This window comes from Bufo gargarizans, chromosome 6 (assembly GCF_014858855.1).
Source record: "Bufo gargarizans isolate SCDJY-AF-19 chromosome 6, ASM1485885v1, whole genome shotgun sequence".
Lineage (NCBI taxonomy): Eukaryota > Metazoa > Chordata > Amphibia > Anura > Bufonidae > Bufo > Bufo gargarizans.
In genome coordinates this window covers 235,462,864-235,487,055 of record NC_058085.1, presented here as the reverse complement: position 1 = coordinate 235,487,055, position 24,192 = coordinate 235,462,864, and the positions used below count along the sequence as shown (strand labels likewise).

The window sequence follows — 24,192 nt, the reverse complement described above, 5'->3', positions numbered from 1 at the left end:
GGAAAAGAGAATTTGGGGTCAGCAAATTTAAATTATTTCTTGCTTCAAAACAGCAGATTGTTGGATTATTGTGGTGCTCAGATTTTTTCTGATCTCAAGTTGTTTCTTACCTAGTGATGCCACCCACCAGCTTTGTGGTTTTGAAACAAAAGATGCCAAGTCTATAAAAAGCCATGATGTTACCGAAAATACTAAAAGGTGAAGCTGATGAATGTGGTGCTCGAAGGGTCTTCAAAAGCTGGAATCTCTTTTGAGTGTGGAGTCTGCCTTTATAACACTATGAAACTAAAACTGAAATATTAGATATGCAAAGCCACCGGCTGACCAAGGAAGTACGAATAATCTTCACAACAGGTGGTCCTACCAAACATCTTTGCTTTGCTGATATACAATAGTAACCAATCATGAGTTCTGCCAGTCAGAAGTTATAACAAATTACACACGTGAGGCAATGGAAATATTCCCCTGAATTTCCCTACAGTTCTGCAGGTTGTTTTCAAACAAACCCAACTTTAAAGGGAGACTGTCACCACATTTGAGCATATTAGACTGATCAAATAGCGTTATATGTGCCACCGAGAACTTAAAAACTGTACCTTTGTTGTATCTAATGGAGTTTTCTTTCAGCCAAATATGAACTTTTAAGATTCTGTAAATGCGCCCTCTCAAGTGCCCAGGGCGGCGTCTCAATCGTCCGAGCCCCAGGCAGCAGCTCCTCAACGGCTCATAACCCCGCCCTCCGTGTGCCTCTGCCTGCCCGTTTACTCTCCTCCTCTCTCCTTTTCCACTGCGCCCGCTACGAATTTGACCGCGCAGCCGCAGTGGAAAAGGAAAGAGGAGGAGAGTAAATGGGCGGGCAGAGGCACACGGAGGGCGGGGTTATGAGCCGATGAGGAGGTGATGCTTGGGGCTCGGATGATTGAGACACCACCCTGGGCACTTGAGAGGGCGCATTTACAGAATCTTAAAAGTTCATTTTTAGCTGAAAGAAAACTCCATTAGATACAACAAAGGTACCGTTTTTAAGTTCTTGGTGGCACATATAACGCTATTTGATCAGTCTAATATGCTCAAATGTGGTGACAGACTCCCTTTAAATAGGCCTCACCTATGGTTCGTAGTAGTGAGGAGAGCTTAGGGGCTGTCATGTGGAGAAGACATAGCATCACATTTGTTACCTGTCTGTTTTTTGCTGAGTTCGAATTATAGGCCGATTCCCATCTCCTCATCCTTTAGTGAGGGTGTTAAAGTGATAATTGCCTATTGAATGGATTGTCCAGCTGATTTTTTTTTTCCTTTAAAAGGGTCAGAATGGCAAAGTAAAAGAAGGGATAGTCACCTCAACCAGCTCCCATTCAGATGCTTACCAAGTCACTGTTGGTCGCTGCTTCCTAGTTTCTTTTGAAATCCATAAAATGCCCACTCAGCCAATCACTGGCTGACATGGGTCACCTCTGAGGACAGTGATTGGCTGAACCTGAGAAATGGGGGATTGGTAAAGGGTGTATCCCTTTTTTTATTTTGTTATGCCATTCTGACATATATTTTTATTTTTAAATTCTTGACCAGTCAATACCTTTACATACTTATTGCTTTTTCCGCTTCATTATCTTACTTACAGAACAGACTCCAAAAATAGTGTTTAGGTCTTTCTGTTGTTTCTCCATAGTTTTCAAATTTTTTGGGAATTGTACTTTGAGAATGAAAGACAAAACGAATATGTTTGTTCTTTGTATGCTCCAAAGCAGCGATCAGCAACCCTCGGCACTCCAGCTGTTCTGAAACTACAATTCCCAGAATCATCTTTTCACTTCTATGGGAGTTACAAGAACAGCCAAGTACATGTGCATGCTGGGAGTTGTAGTTCCACAGCAGCTGCTGCTGATCACTGACCTAAAGAATCTATTGCCTTCCTTAGAGTTAAACCTTTGGCTGCTGCTTAACAAATCACACTTCTGGCCTTCAGAGAAGGCCAGCTCTTTTTCCAACAATGTGCAAGCACGACCATCCCTGCTGAAATGCAGGGTGGTCATATTCATGGAAACGAGAAGTGTATAATGTGACGGAAAAAAGAATGAAGCCAGCAAAGAAGCCAATATGGACAATCACAATACATTAGTAAGTGCCTTGTATTAACTTTCTCTACATGATAAATGCCATTTGCTGACATGAGACAATGCCTTTAACATATCCCCTTTTATTAACAAAATAATAAAAAAGGTTCAGGGATCAACTCAGTGCCTGTGAGATGGAATGATGTTCTTCCCTTCTGAAGAGACTAGATCTAGAATGAGTTCTTTGGTGTTTATCTAAACTAGATTTTTGCGTAAAACATTTTCCACACTCAGAACATGAAAATGGCTTCTTCCCGGAATGACTCCTCTGATGCTCAACAAAGTTGGATCGGTGAGCAAAGCACTTCCCACAGTGAGAGCATGAGAATGGCTTCTCCCCAGTGTGAATTCTTTGGTGACCAACTAATGCAGATTTCTGGGTAAAACATTTGCCACATTCGGGACATGCAAATGGCTTCTCCCCAGTGTGAAGTCTCTGATGTTGGATAAGGTTTGTCTTCTGAGCAAATCCTTTACCACAATAGATACACGAAAAAGGCTTCTCTCCAGTGTGAATCCTTTGATGCTCAATGAACTTTGATTTGTGTATGAAGCGTCTGCCACAAATGCTGCATGAAAATGACTCATCTGTGTGAATTTTCTGATGCTCAGAAAGTGTCACTTTACGTGCAAAACCTTTGCCACACTGGGAGCACATAAAAGGCTTTTTTACTAAGTGGCTTCTCTGGTGGGTTTCTAGACTGAACTTGTCTTTGAAACATTTGCCATATTCAGAACATGGCTTTAGGTCTGAGTAACTTCTCAGATCTGAACTTTGACTTTGAGCAATATCTCCAGCAGAAGATGCATATACTTCACTGTCTCCATAAACCGAAGAATCTGAGACAATATCTATTAAAGAGTGATCGGACTCCTGGTAAGTTGATTTCACATCTGTGCTTTGTGGAACATGAAAAGTAATGGAATTTTCTTCTTGAAAATCTTTGATCACTTCATGGTGGTCCAGTTTGCAATCTGAATTTAATGTAAGTGTTAGATTATCATACATTCTAAAGGACGTTACAGACATAAATAAGCATATATAACACATACCTCAAAGAGTTTTGGGTATGGCACTGTAATAGTTCATTAGTGAGTAGAATAATTTTGGGACCATTTTCATTCACTAGTCTAACTTCAGGAGTAGTAGACACTCAATGACCACCTAGTACTGAAATATTGTGTTAGCCTACTATCTGTAGCACAGGTATAAATAGTTGACTTGGAAGACTCTTGGACATTTTTTAAGAATAACCAAAGTCCTACACAGATGATTTCCAGACTGCCCTAAATAATTTCATAGTCACTCCTGACCATTCCCCCAGCTTCTCCCTATGCACTTTTGCCAGTTTCAATATGGCAGAATTTACAGATGTGTACTTGCCAGGCCTTCTCCAACTACTGTGAAGGCGCCACATTGGATTCGATCCCACTTACATTTTTGAGAGCAGGGTATATGATACAAGACATTTTTTCAAGAGCAAATAGGAATCATTTCTAGCTTGGTCATTGTCATTTACCTGGACTGAAATCTGTCAGGGTATCTTCCTCTTTGATCTTCACACTGATTATGTTTATACCATCAGCCTGGAACAGATTGTGACATATATAAACAGAACACAAATGACCAGTGGTAGTGACTCCAGGAATGGGTCAGTGTTGTTGGGGCTCCCTTTTTTTTTTTAGTAACTTAAAAATCTATTCAAACTCAAATAGACATTGCCCCTTTTGCTGCCCCTATACACAAGGCCTTGTTGACAACTGAATGTGTAACCCACTCTACCTCAAACTGTAGGCTAGCTCACAGCTTGTTTTTTGGATGCAGATGCATAGCTGTGTCAGGTTTTTGTTACCAGAGGAGATCACTGCTGATCCACAAGGCCCACACTAAACCATTTCTCAAAGTTGTATCTTTCTGGTTAAAAAAGTGGATTGTGGTCTTCAATTCTACAAAACGTATTCTTCAATATAAACTATTATATTACTCATGTTGCCTCTCACCTCAATGACGCTGTTGTAATGAGAACCTTCAGCTTCATCTTCTGGATGATCCTGTAGAATATTGGAATGTTCCTCTATAGACTTCTTTGGATAATAAACAGGACATCTCTCTAGTGCATTTTTCTTAGTGGACCCATCTGTAGGAGAATATATTGGTTGTGTGTGATAATACGATTAAGGTTTCTAGGCGACACACAAACCTCTTACCCATTTACATTTAGTGAGAATTCCCAGTTTCCTCTTACCAGGTGAGTTGAGAGGCTGGTGATCCATCTCCATCAGGATATCCTTGTACAGATCCTTGTGACCTTCTATAAATTCCCACTCCTTCATGGAGAAATGAACAGTGACATCCTGATGCCTTATAGGAACCTGACATATACATTGATGCAATGGTCATACAAATACTTCTCATGATGTTACTTTATAATGTCCCAGCATTCACAGCAGTGCTCACCTCTCTAGTCAGCAGTTCAATGATCATATTGGTGAGGTCCAGGATCTTCTGCTCATAGCTTCTGTCATGCAACAGAGATGAAGGTGTAGGCTCCATGACAGTGGTCTGGATCCTGCCTCCTGATACAGGACTGCTGGCCATATTCTCATTATTAGAATTCTTTACAGGAACATAAACCTTAGTAATGAGATGCAGAATGATAGATATATAAAATAATATACATACTGCTGAATATGGAAGGTGGAATGGGACATGACTCCCAGGATCTCTCACCTCTCCAGTCAGTAGGTAGATGATCTCCAGAATAACATTCAATATGCTCTCAGTCATGTGACTCCTGTCTTTTTCCATCCTGAAGAATGACACAGGTTCAATGGGAGATTACCATCTAGGAAGATCTTGATAAGAGAAGTATGGAGTTGAGGCCCGTTTACACTGGTCGAGAGTAGGAACACTCATTAGATGATCTGTCGGTGTAAAGGTGCCACTGATTACTTGATGAACAAGCGAAAAACTCTTTAATCGGGCAATCACATATTTGATGCGGTCACCTAAATCACCATTTGCTGGCAGCAGGTTGTGCTGTCTAATCAGCCTCTGCTTCCAGCAAACAATGATTCAGTATGGGGACGAGCGTTGGTATTAGCAGTCACTCCTTCCTATACTGTGGAGGAGAACGCTGCATGTAAATACAGCGGTCTCCTCCACTGACAAGCAGACTCTTGTCGGGAAGGAATGTTTCCTTCCTGACAATGGTCTCCTAAATTGTGCACTGTGTATTATTTATAGGTGTAAGCCAGGGTTGTGTTGAGCAAACGTATAATATCTAGTACAAGAAAAGTATGTATATATTGCTAAAAAGAATTATTACTGTTGCCTGTGCCCACCTCCTTCCTCTGTGCTCATTACTACCTCTGCCGACTACACCTTCCTTCAGCGCTGTGACCAATACTTACACTGAGGGTGCTATCAGATGTGGCTGCCACATGGCCAAGCTGCAGCCTGCAGGTCTATGTGACTTAATAATGGAATGTGTACTTATGGTTTTAGGCCAACCATGTGGCTGTAAACATCCAGCAAATAACACTTATTTCATCATTAAGCCGCACAGTCCCATGACTCAGTTGTATGACTTGTGTTCCTTGGGCTCACCAGAGATCATTCTGAGGCCCAACTTCAGGACTTATGAGCTATAGGGTTTAATAGGATTTAGTGGTTATTGATTCCAATGTCAGTTCCAAATTATCTTCTGCTAGATCTTAGGGTCCCTGCAATATAAGGGGCTCATTATTATGTTAGAGCTTGGGCCTACCAGAGGATCCTCTGGTAGGCCACTCCAACCCTGGCAGTGACATCTGACAGCACACTCATACCAACTGGGTATTACTTCCTCATAACCACTTGCCAAGCAGGTAAAGTACTTCTATCCTAAAACAAAAACACCAGAATAACCACGTGTTTTCTTGCTCTGTTGTTTGTGGCACTTTTTGGAAACAGTGGGGGTCATTTACAAAGATTGAAGTTTTAGGCAGGTCTTTGTTTCCTCTCCGTGCTCCTGGAGGAGGTGCGTCTCGTCATAAATTAGACCACCTCTTACAGTCCATGCACCTGGAGTGAACACTACCCCAACACCTGACTGCACTCCAGGCGTAAAAGTTAGTCTTGCAACTGTTTTTACACCAAATCCTGGCGTAAAATGTTCAAATGTTCATAAATGACCCCCAGTGTCTTACCATTAGCATTTTCCCCCTATAGAGAAGGCAATTCATGAACAAATGCCAAGAACTCCAGCATGTGCATTTTTTTTTTTTTTTTTAGAAGAACCCAGAAAGACACTATCAAAAAGCTGTGTGTGAACCCACTCTCATCCTTCCTCGGGATCTGCCCAGTAATATGAACCTCCTTCCCTGTAAAATCTCCTTCTTTACCCCAGAAATCCTTCCGCATGCACCCGCCTCTTCTCAGTACTGTGTGCCTAGCAGTCCAATCAGGTAACCACCCACCTCTTCTCAGCACTTTGTGCCTAGTAGTCCTATCAGGTAACCACCCACCTTTTCTCAGCACTGTGTGCCTAGTAGTCCTATCAGTACCCACCTCTTCTCAGCACTGTGTGCCCAGCGGTCCTATCAGTACCCACCTTTTCTCAGCACTGTGTGCCTAGTAGTCCTTTCAGGTAACCACCCACCTCTTCTCCGCACTGTGTGCCTAGCAGTCGTTTCAGGTAACCACCCACCTCTTCTCAGTACTGTGTGCCTAGCAGTCCTATCAGGTAACCACCCACCTCTTCTCAGCGCAGTTTGCCTAGTAGTCCTGTCAGGTAACCACCCACCTCTTCTCAGCACTGTGTGCCTAGCAGTCCTATCAGGTAACCACCCACCTTTTCTCAGCACTGTGTGCCTAGTAGTCCTATCCGTACCCACCTCTTCTCAGTCTGTGTGCCTAGCAGTCCTTTCAGGTAACCACCCACCTGTGTGTCTAGCAGTCCTATGAGTACCCATCTCTTCTCAGTACTGTGTGCCTAGCAGTCCTATCAGGTAACCACCCACCTCTTCTCAGCACTGTGTGTCTAGCAGTCCTATCAGTACCCACCTCTTCGCAGTACTGTGTGTCTAGCAGTCCTATCAGTACCCACCTCTTCGCAGTACTGCGTACCTAGCAGTCCTTTCAGGTAACCACCCACCTCTTCTCAGCACTGTGTGTCTAGCAGTCCTATCAGTACCCACCTCTTCGCAGTACTGTGTGCCTAGAAGTCCTATCAGTACCCACCTCTTCTCAGTACTGTGTGCCTAGCAGTCCTTTCAGGTAACCACCCACATCTTCTCAGCACTGTGTGCCTAGCAGTCCTATCAGTACCCACCTCTTCTCAGTATTGTGTGCCTAGCAGTCCTATCAGTACCCACCTCTTCTCAGTATTGTGTGCCTAGCAGTCCTATCAGTACCCACCTCTTCTCAGTATTGTGTGTCTAGCAGTTCTATCAGTACCCACCTCTTATCAGTACTGTGTGTCTAGCAGTTCTATCAGTACCCACCTCTTATCAGTACTGTGTGTCTAGCAGTTCTATCAGTACCCACCTCTTCTCAGCACTGTGTGCCTAGCAGTCCTATAAGTACCCACCTCTTCTCAGCACTGTGTGCCTAGCAGTCCTATCAGTACCCACCTCTTCTCAGCACTATGTGCCTAGCAGTCCTATCAGTACCCACCTCTTCTCAGTTCTGTGTGCCTAGCAGTCCTATCAGTACCCACCTCTTCTCAGTATTGTGTGCCTAGCAGTCCTATCAGTACCCACCTCTTCTCAGTATTGTGTGTCTAGCAGTTCTATCAGTACCCACCTCTTATCAGTACTGTGTGTCTAGCAGTTCTATCAGTACCCACCTCTTCTCAGTATTGTGTGTCTAGCAGTCCTATGAGTACCCACCTCTTCTCAGCACTGTGTGTCTAGCAGTTCTATCAGTAGCCACCTCTTCTCAGCACTGTGTGTCTAGCAGTCCTATCAGGTAACCACTCATCCTCCTCTCAGTACTGTGTGCCTAGCAGTCCTATAAGTACCCACCTCTTCTCAGCACTATGTGCCTAGCAGTCCTATCAGTACCCACCTCTTCTAAGCACTGTGTGCCTAGCAGTCCTATCAGTACCCACCTCTTCTCAGTTCTGTGTGCCTAGCAGTCCTTTCAGGTAACAACCCACCTGTGTGTCTAGCAGTCCTATGAGTACCCACCTCTTCTCAGTACTGTGTGCCTAGCAGTCCAATCAGGTAACCACCCACCTCTTCTCAGCACTTTGTGCCTAGTAGTCTTTTAGGTAACCATCCACCTCTTCTCAGCACTGTGTGCCTATCAGTCCTATCAGTACCCACCTCTTCTCAGCACTGTGTGCCTAGTAGTCCTATCAGGTAACCACCCACCTCTTCTCTGTACTGTGTGCCTAGCAGTCCTATCAGGTAACCACCCACCTCTTCTCAGCACTGTGCCTAGTAGTCCTTTCAGGTAACCACCCACCTCTTCTCCGCACTGTGTGCCTAGCAGTCCTTTCAGGTAACCACCCACCTCTTCTCAGTACTGTGTGCCTAGCAGTCCTATCAGGTAACCACCCACCTCTTCTCAGCGCAGATTGCCTAGTAGTCCTTTCAGGTAACCACCCACCTCTTCTCCGCACTGTGTGTCTAGCAGTCCTATCAGTACCCACCTCTTCTCAGCACTGTGTGCCTAGCAGTCCTATAAGTACCCATCTCTTCTCAGCACTGTGTGCCTAGCAGTCCTATAAGTACCCATCTCTTCTCAGCACTGTGTGCCTAGCAGTCCTATAAGTACCCACCTCTTCTCAGCACTGTGTGCCTAGCAGTCCTATCAGTACCCACCTCTTCTCAGTTCTGTGTGCCTAGCAGTCCTTTCAGGTAACCACCCACCTGTGTGTCTAGCAGTCCTATGAGTACTCATCTCTTCTCAGTACTGTGTGCCTAGCAGCCCTATCAGGTAACCACCCACCTCTTCTCAGCACTGTGTGTCTAGCAGTCCTATCAGTACCCACCTCTTGCAGTACTGTGTGTCTAGCAGTCCTATCAGTACCCACCTTTTCTCAGTACTGTGTGCCTAGCAGTCCTTTCAGGTAACCACCCACATCTTCTCAGCACTGTGTGCCTAGCAGTCCTGTCAGTACCCACCTCTTCTCAGTACTGTGTGCCTAGCAGTCCTTTCAGGTAACCACCCACATCTTCTCAGCACTGTGTGCCTAGCAGTCCTATCAGTACCCACCTCTTCTCAGTATTGTGTGCCTAGCAGTCCTATCAGGTAACCACTCACCTCCTCTCAGTACTGTGTGTCTAGCAGTTCTATCAGTAGCCACCTCTTCTCAGCACTGTGTGTCTAGCAGTTCTATCAGTACCCACCTCTTCGCAGTACTGTGTGCCTAGAAGTCCTATCAGTACCCACCTCTTCTCAGTACTGTGTGCCTAGCAGTCCTATCAGTACCCACCTCTTCGCAGTACTGTGTGCCTAGAAGTCCTATCAGTACCCACCTCTTCTCAGTACTGTGTGCCTAGCAGTCCTTTCAGGTAACCACCGACATCTTCTCAGCACTGTGTGCCTAGCAGTACTATCAGTACCCACCTCTTCTCAGTATTGTGTGCCTAGCAGTCCTATCAGGTAACCACCTCTTCTCAGCACTGTGCCCAGGGCTCCCTCCACTGGCATCCTAGCATACAGCCACCAGCCTGTCCTCAGCACGTTGCAGGGTGCACTACACCTCTACCATGTACCAGCCTCTTCCCGCTATAACCACCTGCCTCTTCTTCGCACTTTGCCCAGCATCCCTTCCCTATGCGCCATCTTCTCTTTTAGATTTTTTTCCAATCCGCCCGTGGTACTAATTCCTCACCTCCCTTATAAGTGAAGCAGTGCCTGGCCTGGCCGTACAGAGGCACGGTGCTCAATACCTCTGTGTTATGGCTGGGTAGATGTGGTTTCTTAGCAAGCTAAAGGACCTGTGATGACGTCATGCCGCGTAACCAGCACTGCCTGTGGGAGGAGTTCTGACGTTTGCTAGAAGGGCGTTCTGAGCAGGAGACGTCCACACTGTATACTGAGAAGTGAGCCTCCGCTGAAATGCTCTGCAGCAACTGAGGATTGTGGCAGCCCTGTCCTTGTGGGGATGCAATTCTCTGCAAGAACCGGAGAGTCTAGGAGGACTCGGATGCGATGATCTGCATGGACTGGGGGTGAGCTGTGCTTGTGGGGATGCAATGCTCTGTAATGACTGATTTCAGGTGCAGATATGCAATGCTCTGCAGAACCTGGAGAGTGTAGGAGAACTAGGATGCAACGATCTGCACCTGTGTGGATGCAATGCGCTGCAGTGATTTTGGGCTCTAGGGTGCCGTGCTCTGTAGGATCAGAGTCTAGTAGACCAGTGCTATGCAGGGACTGGCAGCTCTGGGTTGCATAGACTGGAGAGCCTCGTTGCACTGGGATGCAATGCTCTGCATGCACTGGTGCTCTGAATGTCCTGTCCTGGCGATGCAATGCTCTGTATGGACTGGGGACTGTGTGGTATATGACATGCAATGCTCTGTATCGGCTGCAGAGTTGTACAATGGACTGGGGACTGGTTGCACTTGGATTCAGTGCTTTGTATGGACTTTCCACTGCCTTGAGAATGCAATGCTCTGCAGGGAAGTGTGTATCCATAGTAGGACAGTGCCCAGAGAAACTCTCACCCATCCAGAGAATGAAGGGCCTTTATTTAGTGCTGTGCCCCTGGATTTGCCATACATGTGCACACCGAGCTCAGATGCTGGAACTTCTGGTTCACTCAGAGCTTTCCATACAATAAAACAGGGGCATACTAAAAGGAATGACAGAATGGAATGCCCATAGACTTTGACAGGGGAAGAGAATGCCCATAGATAGAGTTGAGCGGACACCTGGATGTCCGGGTTCGGCCGAACTTCGGAAAAAAGTTTAAGTTCGGAACCCCGAACTTGACACCGAACCCAAACCCCATCGAAGTCAATGGGGACCTGAACTTTTGAGCACTAAAATGGCTGTAAAAATGTCATGGAAAGGGCTAGAGGGCTGCAAATGGCGTCAACACGTGGTTAAGAGCATGGCAAGTGCTCTGCAAACAGGATAGGGAAATGACTTAAAATAACATAAAATACGTAAAAATAAAAAATAATAATCTTGATCTAGGAGGACCAGGTCCATATGGAGAAGAAGGTGGATGTGGTGGTGACACTTGTATCCCTCAGTGAGGATCTGACCTGCTGGGAGGAGGCAGACATGTTCCCTCCCCACCATGTGCTGAGGTTTACATTACAGCCCAGGCTTGTATTGGGTGGGAAGGACACCGTACACCGTCATGTGGGCTGCCTCACGTGACTCTGACGTCATCAGACCTGCTCCGCTCTAGATGCCTCTGTAGAGGTTATCACTCCCTGATGTCCAGGTAATAGCAGCCTCCCATTTCCATCCTGTGATTCCCATGCAGGCTAGAGAGGACTACACTCGGCTGTCCTCTTCCGTCAGGGAACGGATTCAGCCATTTCTTAGTTATATCAGTTTCTGGAAGCCATTATGCCTTCCATAACTAAAAATCTATCTAGCCATGCAGAAGCAGGCCACTGGGAAAGCTGGATGATAGTGCCTGCTGCAATGAGGCTGAAATCACACAAGCAGTTTATAGCAGTGTTATTTTTGAGTGTTTCTAAGACCTCACCTATCTTTGGCGGAGCGGAGGCACAGATTGGAAGCTCACAGAGATAATACGAAGCGCTTCCATGGGATTTCAGGTCCATGCCTCCGCACAACAAAAGATATGTCCTATCTTTTGTCGTATTATGCGGATCGCGGACCCATTCAAGTCAATGGGTCCACATTCGCACATGGCCAGTGCCTGTACATTGCGAACTGCAATTTGTAGTCTGCAGCACAGGCATTGCTCTTGTGTGCATGAGCCCTAACAATCAAGGAACCTACAAGCAATATATGTGTATTTTCTTACTTTTCATCCAGAGCCCCACAAATGGACCACATTCAGTGTACGCCGGAACTTCACAATGACCCAACACAAGATCTTCAGGTAGATGGAACCATATCGATGTGACATCTGTAGACTTTGTTTTTGTTTTGTTTTTATCGAGTAATGTTAAAGGGATTGTCTCACTTCAGCACATGTCATTTATCATGTAGAGAAAGTTAATACAAGGCTCTTACTAATGTATTGTGATCACATTATGCACTGCTCATTTCCATGGTCACAACCACCCTGAAATCCAGCGGTGGTGGCCAGTGCTCGCCAGTACTTTTTCCTACAGTGTGCATGCACTCATGGATTGCAGGGTGGTCGTAACCCCTGGATATGAGCAGTGTATAATGTGATAAATAAAAAAATGAATCCAGCCAGCAAAGGAGGCAACAGTGGACAATCACAATACATTAGTAAATGCCTGGTATTGAATACCAATTTGCTTAAGTGAGACCACCCTTTAATGGATATTTTTTTACACTCTATTCAGGGTGATGTTCCTAGAAATGTTAAATTTGAGGAGGAAGTGATATGCGTGAAGATCAAGGAAGAAGAGATTCCTACAGATGTCAGTCCAGGTGAGTAGGGACCATATACCAAAAAAGGAGAGACCTCTCAAATTCCACGACAGAAGAGTTAGCAAATCTTGCTTTCTATGGAAAGCCCCCCTTGAACTTTAAGGGCACGTGCACGCAAGTGCGGGTGAATGCATGTCAGATCCGCACGAGTTCCCGCAATGTCTAACACCGGTTTTGGTGCAGATTTTAATGCAGCTTTGCTGTAAATCTCGCCCTTCATTGGAAAAGGGTGAAATTCACATCTAAAACTGTAAACATAATTGACATGCTGCAGGATTGGAAATCCACACAGCAGGTCAATTTCTGCACAGAAACAATCTGCAAAGTGCACATGGGATTAGTGTAATCTCATACACTTTGCGGTACTTTGCGGTAGCCGAACTGTATGTGGTGCTGGGATTCAGCATCATCAGACTCAGCCCTGGTGCCCAAAAGTGCATTGTAGGGTCACAGTGCTGTACAATGAAACAGGGTGTGGTTAGTTGTAAGTGGGTGTGGTCATGCATGGCATGATTAAGGATAACTTATGAAAGTTGACAAGTATGTACTAAATACGGGAGATGTTCAGTTATTCTTGTTCTATGCCTTTCATGCATATGTTTGGCCATCAGTCCCCGTTATATTTCCTCTGTGCTCTCATAGTTGTGACTGTGTCTTATGTTCTTACACACATAAATACAGGAGGCTTCAATTTCACATGTATTCACAGAGTTGTAAATCTAGGAGTACTGTTACTGATGATTAAACTGTATATACAAAAACAATGCCTTCTAACAGTACCATTCTACAGTGGGTATGCACCATCTCACCAGTGGCCTTCATTATTCCTTAAAGTACCTGTACTTTCTGCAGAATGTGAAATAGAAAATAAATATTTAGAGAAGCTCCACCAGCAAACTACTGGAGCCCAGCCTTTCAGTTACCAGCTGAACAACGAATACATTGTTAATGAATCAGTCAGGCTGGCTCACAGTATTTTTGTATACATGTAATTTATTTCCCCACTAAAATATTAAAATGTTAGGACATAACCTAATAACATGTCATATTATCAGCATAAATATATAGATAAATACAATGCGGAGCTCACGCATACATCTATATAATAGGAGTACTCCAAATGAATGAGACCTCTTAGTTCGCTATATGGGCGTCTATTTGCAAATAATCATTCGATTATATCACTCGGATGTTTCGTATGGTTAAATGCTGTTGAACCAGTCACCATAGGTTGATCCGCTGTGATGTTGTTTTACCGCTAGCACCACTTTAGAGCTGGTATCAAACTCTCCCTTTTCGGAATAGATTCGATGCGGTAATCGGAAGATAACGTCACCAATAGTTGGGTCAAGTTCACACTAGACGCGTTTCGGAACCACTGTTCCTTCCTCAGTAGACAAATGTGAAATGCTGAATACTGACCTGCTGGTCATGTCTTTATATACCCTTATTGGGCTTGATATAATGTCTGGTCTGGATTCCGGACCGTGCAGCCGCAAATAATTTGCAGATTGCACTCACCCACCTAATCTGTTTCCCTAAACATAAAAATACTTCACATATATAATGATGATAGTTCATAGATCATGAGTTTAAAAAGTGACAACATAAAAAATAACTATAAAAATACAAAATGTATAAATATAAAATACAAAATTACAGAAATAGTGATACGGATATTGTGATTAGATCACAAGTTCAAAGGCTGTCGGACTTTAGCGGAGGGGAGAAGGATGCAGGGGAAGTCAATGCGCTGCTAAACAGCCTGGCATTGACTACCCATGTAACCATGTAACCCAACCCACCTCCCCTACAGAAAGCCGAAGATTTCCTTCTCCGAATTTAGTCCTAGAGGCATCAGAGATCCAAACTCAAAAATCTTTTTTGATTCTTGTCTGGACATTTTGGCTACAAAGTCACCCCCTCTCCAGTCTTGCTTGACTGATTGTATGGCTAGAAATCTCATTTGACTGGGATCACCTGCTCGATGTATCTAAAATGCTTTGATAGAGGATGTGTTTCCTAATATTATTAATGTGCTCTGCAATCACAATATCCGTATCACTATTTCTGTGATTTTGTATTTTATATTTATACATTTTGTATTTTTATATTGTTATTTTTTATATTGTCACTTTCTAAACTCATGATCTATGAACTATCATCATTATATATGTGAAGTATTTTTATGTTTAGGGAAACAGATTAGGTGGGTGAGTGCAATCTGCAAATTATTTGCGGATGCACGATCCAGAATCCAGACCAGACATTATATCAAGCCTGTAACGGATCTCCTAGCCCCCCGACCGGGTACCTCCGTCGATAGATGCTCCTAGTGCTATCCGAGGACTCCAAGCACTCCACTTGACACCGTACGCCCTACAGACACCACGAACCACCGCAGCTTGGTTGGGGTCTCACCGTCCTCCACCCACGCTGGACCTACGACAAGGCTCCAGGCTCCAGTGGGTGAACCTCTCCTACAGCCAGAGAGCAGGAACAGCTCTTACAAGAGCTAGTAGTTATGCCAGGGGAGTATAGCAAATCGTCAGCGTATAGCAATCCCCCAGTTTGATCAGTTATCCAAACACCAGTCTCAGCATGATGAAGGATAAAACAGGAACACTTTATTGAGGGCTACCCGCCTGTATTTATGCAGGTCCCCATCTGGTGGCCACGCCCTTAGGGGACCAGAATGGAGACTGCGACACAGGACAGATATGCAGAAATTCAGGATACACAGACACAACACATCCCCACAATGCATCATGGTTTCCTCCTCTCTGCCTGGCGACACCCGAGGAGCAATCCAATTATGTCTCAGGACAAAGGGAAAACACCAATACACACGTGGAGACAACAGGACAGGAATCACCACCCAAACACACAATGGCACACCCCCACAGAAAACACAGACATTTAACATATCCCCAGATAGCTCAAGTCTGAGTGCATATCATTAGGTGAATGGCACTCAGAATACACAAATACAATAATATTAGCTATCTGGGTGCCCTCACATAACATACAATTTAACCGAACGCATAATAACATAAAACACAATTCCAAAGACAGATTTAAGCTGTGCGGCCGGCCTGTTTTCTTTAAAGTTAGTATGGGCCATAATCCTGAGGCAAGAGGCTAGCAACCAGCCCCCTCCAAAACACCGTGGCTAGGTTGGTTTCGTCACACATCTCCCCCTTCCAGGGAAGACTAACCAGATACCTGACCTCACGGTCAGTACCTGAGTTAGTCTGGCAGTCCAACCACAACCCCATACTGGACCTGTTGAATTTTGGGGCCTGGCTCTGTTCCGTATGTCCCCAGCTGTTGAGTGGGCATCTGCGACTCCTTGCTGCCTTGTGGTTCTCCAGCTTGGAGCTGTAGGTACTTGGTGGGCAGAGGCCGACTGCGCTCTGCCCAGATGCCAGCTCTTCCGCTGGGGTCGCTTGTGGGGAGTCCGGCTCTGAAGAAGAGGATAGGGGAGGGCAGAGGCCGACTGCGCTCTGCCCAGAGGCCAGCTCTTCCGCTGGGGAGAAATCAGTGGGTAGCGCAGGCTCATCCCCTGCCCCCAGAACTCTGTTGGGAAGTAGCTGGGAAGGGGAGGGCTCGCTTACCTCCTCCTCCTGGTATCCCTGCGGAGATGGATGGGGATCTGGACCGACTGTCCAGCATCCCTGTAGGACTGGCACCGAGCCCTCGGTCTCATCTGCGCCCATGCAGAGGGGCTTGTGTTCCCCTTTTCCCAGTATCTCCGGCTGCTGGTGGAAGGTGAGGCCGGTTGCCTCTCCTCCCCAGGACTCTGGTTGCTGTAAGGCAGAGGGACCCCGCATCTCCTCCCCCTGGAACTCAGGTTGCCGCTGGGGAGAGAGACCGGTTGTCTCCTCTCCCTGTGATATGCACTGCCGCTGGAGATCTGGGCAGGCGGCCCAGCATCCCTGTAGGGCCAGTAGAGAGACCTTGGTCCCATCTCCAGCTGCCATCTGTGGGTCCTCCCAGGACCAGTCTGTGAGGTCCCTCAACATTTGCGAGTCAGGATCACCTGCGTCCACACCTGGCAACTCCGGCTGCCGCTGAGGGTCTGGGCCAGCATCCCAGCATCCCGGTGGAGAGCCCTCGGTCCCTTCTCCACCTGCCTGTTGTGGTTCCTCACAGGACCAGTCTATGAGGACCCCTACCTCTGTAGCTGGTACTGAAGCAGGGGATACTTCAGTCGGGTCTTCCCAGCTGTAGGGTTGTAGGTCTGGGACTGCCACCCAGCTCTCTGGCAGTGTATATTGGGACCGAATTGAGCTGAAGAAGTATTGGTAGTCCTGCTCCAGCTCCCACTCCTTTGTGACTAGAGATGCCAGGTCTTGTCTCACCTCTCTCGCTGTAGCCCAATCATGCATAGCCTCTCTGTAGTCATAGATATCCCAGAACCGGGACCCTCCAGCATCTCCGAACTCCGGTTCTGCGAAGGCCTCAAACAACAGGCCAGGGCCATCATAATCCTCACCCTCGGGTCTGTCGTGCTCAGCCATCCAGGGAGAGTGCCGAATCACATACCACCAGAGTGCCTGGTAGGCGTCATCTAGCCAAAGCTCCTTCCATACCAGGCTCTCCAGTTCTGTCACCCACTCATTCAGGGGCTCCTCTCCCAGAAGGGGCATTCGCAGGGCCACTCGCATCCGCAACTGCTGCTCCTCACTGGGGAGACACTCGCCCCGCCGACGCTGTACATCTTCCAGGGCCTCGTGCCAGACGCCTTTCCGGACTGCATCCCTCCAGTCCGGGTCATCATCCTCCTCGTAGTGGAACGCTGTTCGAAGACTAGCCGATTCCATCCTGCTGTAGCCAGGGGCGCTGTACGGATACTAGCGTTGCCCTCGATATACTCCACGAACGGTGTCTCCGAGCTGCTTCTCCTCACACTAGGACGCCATCCCACTGCTTGCCACCAATGTAACGGATCTCCTAGCACCCCGACCGGGTACCTCCGTCGATAGATGCTCCTAGTGCTTTCCGAGGACTCCAAGCACTCCACTTGACACCGTACGCCCTACAGACCCCACGAACCGCCGCAGCTTGGTTGGGGTCTCACCGTCCTCCACCCACGCTGGACCTACGACAAGGCTCCAGGCTCCAGTGGGTGAACCTCTCCTACAGCCAGAGAGCAGGAACAGCTCTTACAAGAGCTAGTAGTTATGCCAGGGGAGTTATAGCAAATCGTCAGCGTATAGCAATCCCCCAGTTTGATCAGTTATCCAAACACCAGTCTCAGCATGATGAAGGATAAAACAGGAACACTTTATTGAGGGCTACCCGCCCGTATTTATGCAGGTCCCCATCTGGTGGCCACGCCCTTAGGGGACCAGAATGGAGACTGCGACACAGGACAGATATGCAGAAATTCAGGATACACAGACACAACACATCCCCACAATGCATCATGGTTTCCTCCTCTCTGCCTGGCGACACCCGAGGAGCAATCCAATTATGTCTCAGGACAAAGGGAAAACACCAATACACACGTGGAGACAACAGGACAGGAATCACCACCCAAACACACAATGGCACACCCCCACAGCAAACACAGACATTTAACATATCCCCAGATAGCTCAAGTCTGAGTGCATATCATTAGGTGAATGGCACTCGGAATACACGAATACAATAATATTAGCTATCTGGGTGCCCTCACATAACATACAATTTAACCGAACGCATAATAACATAAAACACAATTCCAAAGACAGATTTAAGCTGTGCGGCCGGCCTGTTTTCTTTAAAGTTAGTATGGGCCATAATCCTGAGGTAAGAGGCTAGCAACCAGCCCCCTCCAAAACACCGTGGCGAGGTTGGTTTCGTCACAAAGCCCAATAAGGGTATATAAAGACATGACCAGCATTTCAAATTTGTCTACTGAAGAAGGAACAGTGTTTCCGAAACGCGTCTAGTGTGAACTTGACCCAACTATTGGTGCGTTATTTTCTATTTAGCAAAAAACGACTCTTCCGATTACCACATCGAATCTATTCCGAAAAGGGAGAGTTTGATACCAGCTCTAAAGTGGTGCTAGCGGTAAAACAACATCACAGCGGATCAACCTATGGTGACTGGTTCAACATAGTGCAATAATCCAGTCAAGCAAAACCAAATCTTACATTGACCGAACTCTGCTTTATCAATTTCCGCCATCCCGACTAACCCAAGTGGATGACATCACCAACTAACAACCATCTTCCGGGCTGATCACGTGAGACGCCACGGTGAATGAGTCGAGTGACTACTCCGCAAGAGGAGGTAGTAAATCAACAGGTGTTGAAGGCGGTTAAACCATCATCAGTAAGCAGTGTTTGAGTGTAAAGGTTTTCATACCATCGACCACGGAGAGGACATCTTTTGAACCATCCAGGTTCCAACAACTGGTAAAACAGCATTTAACCATACGAAATATCCGAGTGATATAATCGAACGATTTTTTGCAAATAGACGCCCATATAGCGAACTAAGAGGTCTCATTCATTTGGAGTACTCCTATTATACAGATGTATGCGTGAGCGCCGCATTGTATTTATCTATATATTTATGCTGATAATATGACATGTTATTAGGTTATGTTCTAACATTTTAATATTTTAGTGGGGAAATTAATGTGAAATAAAGGCATTGGGCTTGTAGTATATATGGTCCTCTGGGCTTAGTCTTTTAGCCTTCATACCTTTTCCATTTTATGTCTGGTAGCCCTGTTCCCACAGCATTCTCACTTGCAGTTCAGCCAGGTCCACAGTACTGAAGTCTGCCAGCACTACACATGCTGAAACTTCCTGCCCATAGTGCTCACTGTCCAGTCAGATTCATGCCCTGGGGAGAAAGCCTGCCTCTCTGCCATGTCTAGATGTGCTGTGCTATTTTACAGTGTGTCCAAAGATGACATTTTTGGTGAACAAAATTTTGAGACCAGGTTCACCAAGTGTATTTCGGTCATATAACAAGGAGGCTAAGGAGACCCTTTTCCATGCCATCATCTCTTGATGCAAGAAAGTAGAGAGGTTGTATGCAGGAGTGAATCCCAGGAACTAGGTTTTTGTCAGCCTAGGCAGTAACAAGGTATACATTTGCCTAGACTATGTTTAAATACCTTGGATATTAGTAATTTATGAATGATTTCCTGGGAATCTTTTTCAAATCAATGATCCTATGGAATACATTGTTGTGGAAATTTTATTATGCGGACATTTTATCTTAGGATGTGTGTGTGTTTTTATAGATTGTTATCTGTCTCCCTGTGTCGGATTTAACCGAAGAACGCTCTAGCAGAGGGTACTTGGGTTGAATCGGGACCAGTGGTAAAACCGTCAGTATGAAAACCTTCTCACAGGCTTGGAGACGTGTTCTCAGTGTGTAGGGGGCGTTTGCTAGTTTGTGAGCACTAAGTGCAATGCACTGGGCTTCTTTGCTATCCCTTTCTGGATACATATCTGCTTTTAAGACATGCATATCTGCCTTGTCGGTATACTCGTACCGTATACTGACAATAGCCATAGCAATGTCTCGCAGATGTAAGTAAGTGGTCAGGTGAAGGGCCAGCCCCTTTCTATTGTTACTGTGACTAAATAAAAGGTGAGCAGACTGTGGAGGAGGGGCAGTTGCTCAGAAGAACTCAAGATGGTAACACCTTTGTCTGACTGTGGTTGAGGGATTTGCCTTTCCTTACACAAAGTTTGATGCGAGCGGATTTCAACTACAAATATTTCTATATCAACAGAAATGTTGTAATGCCAAGAGAATGTTGCAGATCCATACCCCGTAGCCCAGATAAAAAAAAAAAAAAAAATAGGGATTGGTGAGGCACCACTTAAGGCCTCTTGCACATTTTTTTTTGCCATTTACATTCTGTTTTTTGCATTCCGTATACGGAATCATTCATTTCAATGGATCTGCAAAAAAAAAAATGAAGGTACTCCGTATGCCTTCCGTTTCCATATTTCTGTTCAAAGATAGAACATGTCCTATTATTGTCCGCATATGGATATTGTCTGATAAGGACAGTAATGTTCAATAAAAAACGGAATGCACACAGATGTCATCTGTATTTTTGTGGATCCGTTTTTTTGCGGACTGCAAAATACTGAAAAAGACATACGGTTGTGTGCAAGAGGCCTAATTTTCAAGGAAAGCTTTAAACATCTTATGTTACTTTCACCCTGGCGTTTCTGGGTCCGCCTGTGAGATCCGCTTTAGGGCTCTCACAATGAATTAATTTGGCTGCATTTGGTGTCCGTTACATTTTTTTAGACTGTCACTAAAACGTAGCTTGCAGCGTTTTGGTGACTGTCTGACTATGCCGAGCCTAACGGATCCGTCTAGACTTACAATGTAAATGTAAATGTCAATGGGGAAGGATCCGTTTTTCACTGACACAATATGGTGCAATTAAAAAAGGGATCCGTCCCCCATTGACTTTCAATGTAAGTCAAAACGGATTCGTTTTGACTTAGACTTTTTTTTGAATGAATAATGCAAACGGATCCGTTATTAACGGATACAAGCGTTTGCATTATTCGTGCGGATCCGTCTGTGCATATACAAGACGGTTCCACACAAAACGCGAGTCTGAAAGTAGCCTAACATATACATTCAATTCTTGTTCTGTATTGGCTCCCTAGAGCTTTACCCTAGTTTCAAATCTGTATTTGTATTCTTTATTAAAATTACATTTTATAATAACAATATTCTTAGTTTCAGAAAAATGGATGCAGACAAAGTGGGGATCTAGGATGTCCAAAAATATCAGAGACTCAGACTCTGAGTCAACACATCATGGACCAGAGCCTTATGAATCTTCTTCTGAGGAGGCAGAGCTATCCCAGGCTGGCCCCTCACAGCTGCTCCCTGTGATATCACCCAGACATGACACAGGAAGGATGACCGAGCGAGGCTCCAAACGCAATAGGAAGAGGAGAAGGGAGGAGGTTGAGTTTATGGAATCTGTGTTGCATCGCCTCACTGAGATGAATGAAGAAAGATCTCGCCACTTAAAAGAGATGGTGTCTCAGCAGGAGATAATTATGAGGCAATTGCGGGACGATGAGGATAGTGACATGCTTTTTCTCAAGAGTCTCCTCCCTTTGATGAAAGAGATGCCAACTCCTAGAAAAATGGAATGTTGGACAGCAATGATGGATGTCATGGCTAGATTTGTAGCTCCCTCTTCCACAACTCATCAACCATCTCAAGCACCAGGTCCCTACTCCCATGCCCCACCTCCTGAATCTTGGTATGAACCATCTGCATACTCATCTGCCCCCAGTCACTCCTGCCCCCCTCACAGACAGAGATTGGCAGAAGAACTGGGAGAGTTTCAATATTACCCAGCCTAAAACTTGAGCATTTTAAAGAACTACATTTGGGTTGTGGCTATTATATAATTACATAGCTAGTATGGTTTAAAAAAGACATAAGTTCATCCATTTCAACCCAACCAGGGGATGGAAGGGGGTGCGAACTAAAATTCGAACAATTTTTATCAGCATTAAAGGGGTTGTCCGGGTTCAGAGCTGGACCCAGACTTATCCCCATTTTCACCTCTCTGATGCTCTTCATTGCCCAGCACTGGATCGCGCAGGGCAAGGGCCGTTTGTTTATGTTTTTTACACTGATAGGAGGAGATGGGTGGACTTTAGCACTACCCTAGCAGTTTTACAGGCCTGCACGATTCAGCACAGGGCAAAGGAGAGCATTGGAGCATGAAATGGGTCGAACCCGGACAACCCATTTAATATTATTTAGTTCTAAGAAGTCATCTAAGCCTTCTTTCAAAATCATCAGCTGTTCCATTTAAAATCCCCACAAATGACAAGGGGACACGGCCTTCTCGCAAGTTGGTATGATGGGGGTTTCAAAGTTTTTAAGCAAATTGGCCAGTTTGTCATATTCTATGTCGGGTATGTGCAGTGTAGCAATCAGTGTTGAGCGCGAATATTCGAATTGCGAATTTGTTTCTCGAATATCGCAATTTCGAGATTTCGCGAATATTTAGAATATCGTTCTATATATTCGCGAAATCGAATATTCGTTGTTTTTTTTTAAATTGTTATATTTTTTTCTTTCCCACTTCCCTAAAGTTGTTCTTACCTGTCCTTTGGATTCCCGGCTGCTCCAGTTAGTGCCCGTTGCCGCTTCTGCCGACTTCCGTGCTCATGGAGCATCCCCATCACCATGGGAACGTCTCCATATACTAGAATGTACTGTCGGATTTGAGAATTACGTTGAAATCGCAATTTGATTAATTCAAGTTATAATAATCGAATTGCGATTTCAACTTAACACTGCTAATATTCCATATTAGCTAAATTACAATCTATATGGGTATTTTACGAAATTTCGTAATATTGCTCTAACTTCGTCTTTTAGAATATTCGTAATATTGCGCTAACTTCGTCTTTTAGAATATTCGTAATATTCTAAAAGACGAAGTTAGAGCAATATTAAGAATATACGTAAAAAGTTGAAATCGCGATGCGATTAATATAACTCGAAGTAATCGCATGGCGATTTCAACTTAGCACTGCTATATTCCATATTAGGCTAGAATTAATGAATATGGAATATAGCAGTGTTAAGTTGAAATCGCAATCCGATTAATTCAAGTTATAATAATCGTATTGCGATTTCAACTTAACACTGCTATATTCTATATTCGTTAATTCTAGCCTAATATGGAATATAGCAGTGTTAAGTTGAAATCGCCAGGCGATTACTTCGAGTTTTATTAATCGCATCGCGATTTCAACTTTTTACGTATATTCTTAATATTGCTCTAACTTCGTCTTTTAGAATATTACGAATATTCTAAAAGACGAAGTTAGCGCAATATTACGAATATTCTAAAAGACGAAGTTAGAGCAATATTGCGAAATTTTGTAAAATACCCATATAGATTGTAATTTAGCTAATATACTGCTATAGTAATTTTTTTAATAGTGTACATATTTTACAAAACTTAAGTTCAGAAGAGGCAAAAAAAATTGAGGAAAAAAAAAAGGATTATAGCACTATATTAGCTAAATTACAATCTATATGTGTATTTTACGAAATTTCGTAATATTGCTCTAACTTCGTCTTTTAGAATATTCGTAATATTCTAAAAGACGAAGTTAGAGCAATATTCCGAAATTTCGTAAAATACACATATTAGCCTAGCCATAGTCAATTAGTCATAGGAACGTTGCCTTATACTATCAAAGGAAAAATCGCAATATGCGATTAATTAAATCGCATATTATTCGCGATCATTGGAATAATTACGAATATTCGATTGCGACGAATATAACACGAATATTCAATTGAATATTCGCGAAATATCGCGAAATCGAATATGGCACCTCCCGCTCATCACTAGTAGCAATTAGATTACTAAGGTCATTCCTGTTGATGGGCCTACCTTTGTGCCAAAAAGCTTTTAAGGGGATGTCATCTCCTGATGGGTCATTTTTAAGCTTATCTATCCAAAATTGCCAATCCTCAGGAATTATGCAT

The 24,192-nt window shown here is 44.8% G+C and overlaps 2 protein-coding genes across 4 annotated transcripts; one reads left to right on the top strand and one right to left on the bottom strand.

Annotated features, from left to right (window-relative positions):
- Positions 1-2,143: 2,143 nt before the first annotated feature.
- On the bottom strand, positions 2,144-10,070 carry LOC122939803 (oocyte zinc finger protein XlCOF7.1-like). 2 transcript variants are annotated; one of them, XM_044295960.1, is made up of 7 exons: positions 10,002-10,070; positions 4,846-5,039; positions 4,573-4,749; positions 4,361-4,487; positions 4,116-4,252; positions 3,635-3,701; positions 2,144-3,089 (listed from the first exon to the last, which is right to left on the bottom strand). In XM_044295960.1, exons 2-7 carry the CDS (start codon positions 4,921-4,923, stop codon positions 2,230-2,232), a joined length of 1,446 nt encoding a protein of 481 aa, XP_044151895.1. In that variant the 5' UTR covers positions 4,924-5,039; positions 10,002-10,070; the 3' UTR covers positions 2,144-2,229. The 2 variants fall into 2 exon arrangements, with proteins under 2 accessions (XP_044151895.1, XP_044151894.1); XM_044295959.1 differs by having other exon boundaries at positions 9,944-10,042.
- Positions 10,071-10,147: 77 nt separating this feature from the next.
- LOC122939814 lies at positions 10,148-22,732 on the top strand. 2 transcript variants are annotated; one of them, XM_044295985.1, is made up of 4 exons: positions 10,148-10,283; positions 12,079-12,145; positions 12,582-12,669; positions 21,394-22,732. In XM_044295985.1, the coding sequence occupies exons 1-4, from the start codon at positions 10,264-10,266 to the stop codon at positions 22,032-22,034; spliced, it is 816 nt and encodes a 271-aa protein (XP_044151920.1). In that variant the 5' UTR covers positions 10,148-10,263; the 3' UTR covers positions 22,035-22,732. The 2 variants fall into 2 exon arrangements, with proteins under 2 accessions (XP_044151920.1, XP_044151921.1); XM_044295986.1 differs by lacking the exon at positions 10,148-10,283 and adding an exon at positions 11,456-11,512.
- The last annotated feature ends 1,460 nt before the right edge of the window (positions 22,733-24,192 follow it).

Excerpts from the sequence above, each read along its gene's own strand:
- LOC122939814 (XM_044295985.1), top strand. The coding sequence starts at position 10,264 with ATGATCTGCATGGACTGGGG. Across the intron at positions 12,146-12,581 it reads ACCCAACACAAGATCTTCAG|GGTGATGTTCCTAGAAATGT; the intron begins GTAGATGGAACC and ends CACTCTATTCAG. Across the intron at positions 12,670-21,393 it reads TCCTACAGATGTCAGTCCAG|TTTCAGAAAAATGGATGCAG; the intron begins GTGAGTAGGGAC and ends CAATATTCTTAG.
- LOC122939803 (XM_044295960.1), bottom strand. The coding sequence starts at position 4,923 with ATGGAAAAAGACAGGAGTCACATGACTGAGAGCATATTGAATGTTATT. Across the intron at positions 4,253-4,360 it reads CCAGCCTCTCAACTCACCTG|ATGGGTCCACTAAGAAAAAT; the intron begins GTAAGAGGAAAC and ends ATTCTCCTACAG. Across the intron at positions 3,090-3,634 it reads CCTGACAGATTTCAGTCCAG|ATTGCAAACTGGACCACCAT; the intron begins GTAAATGACAAT and ends CATTAAATTCAG.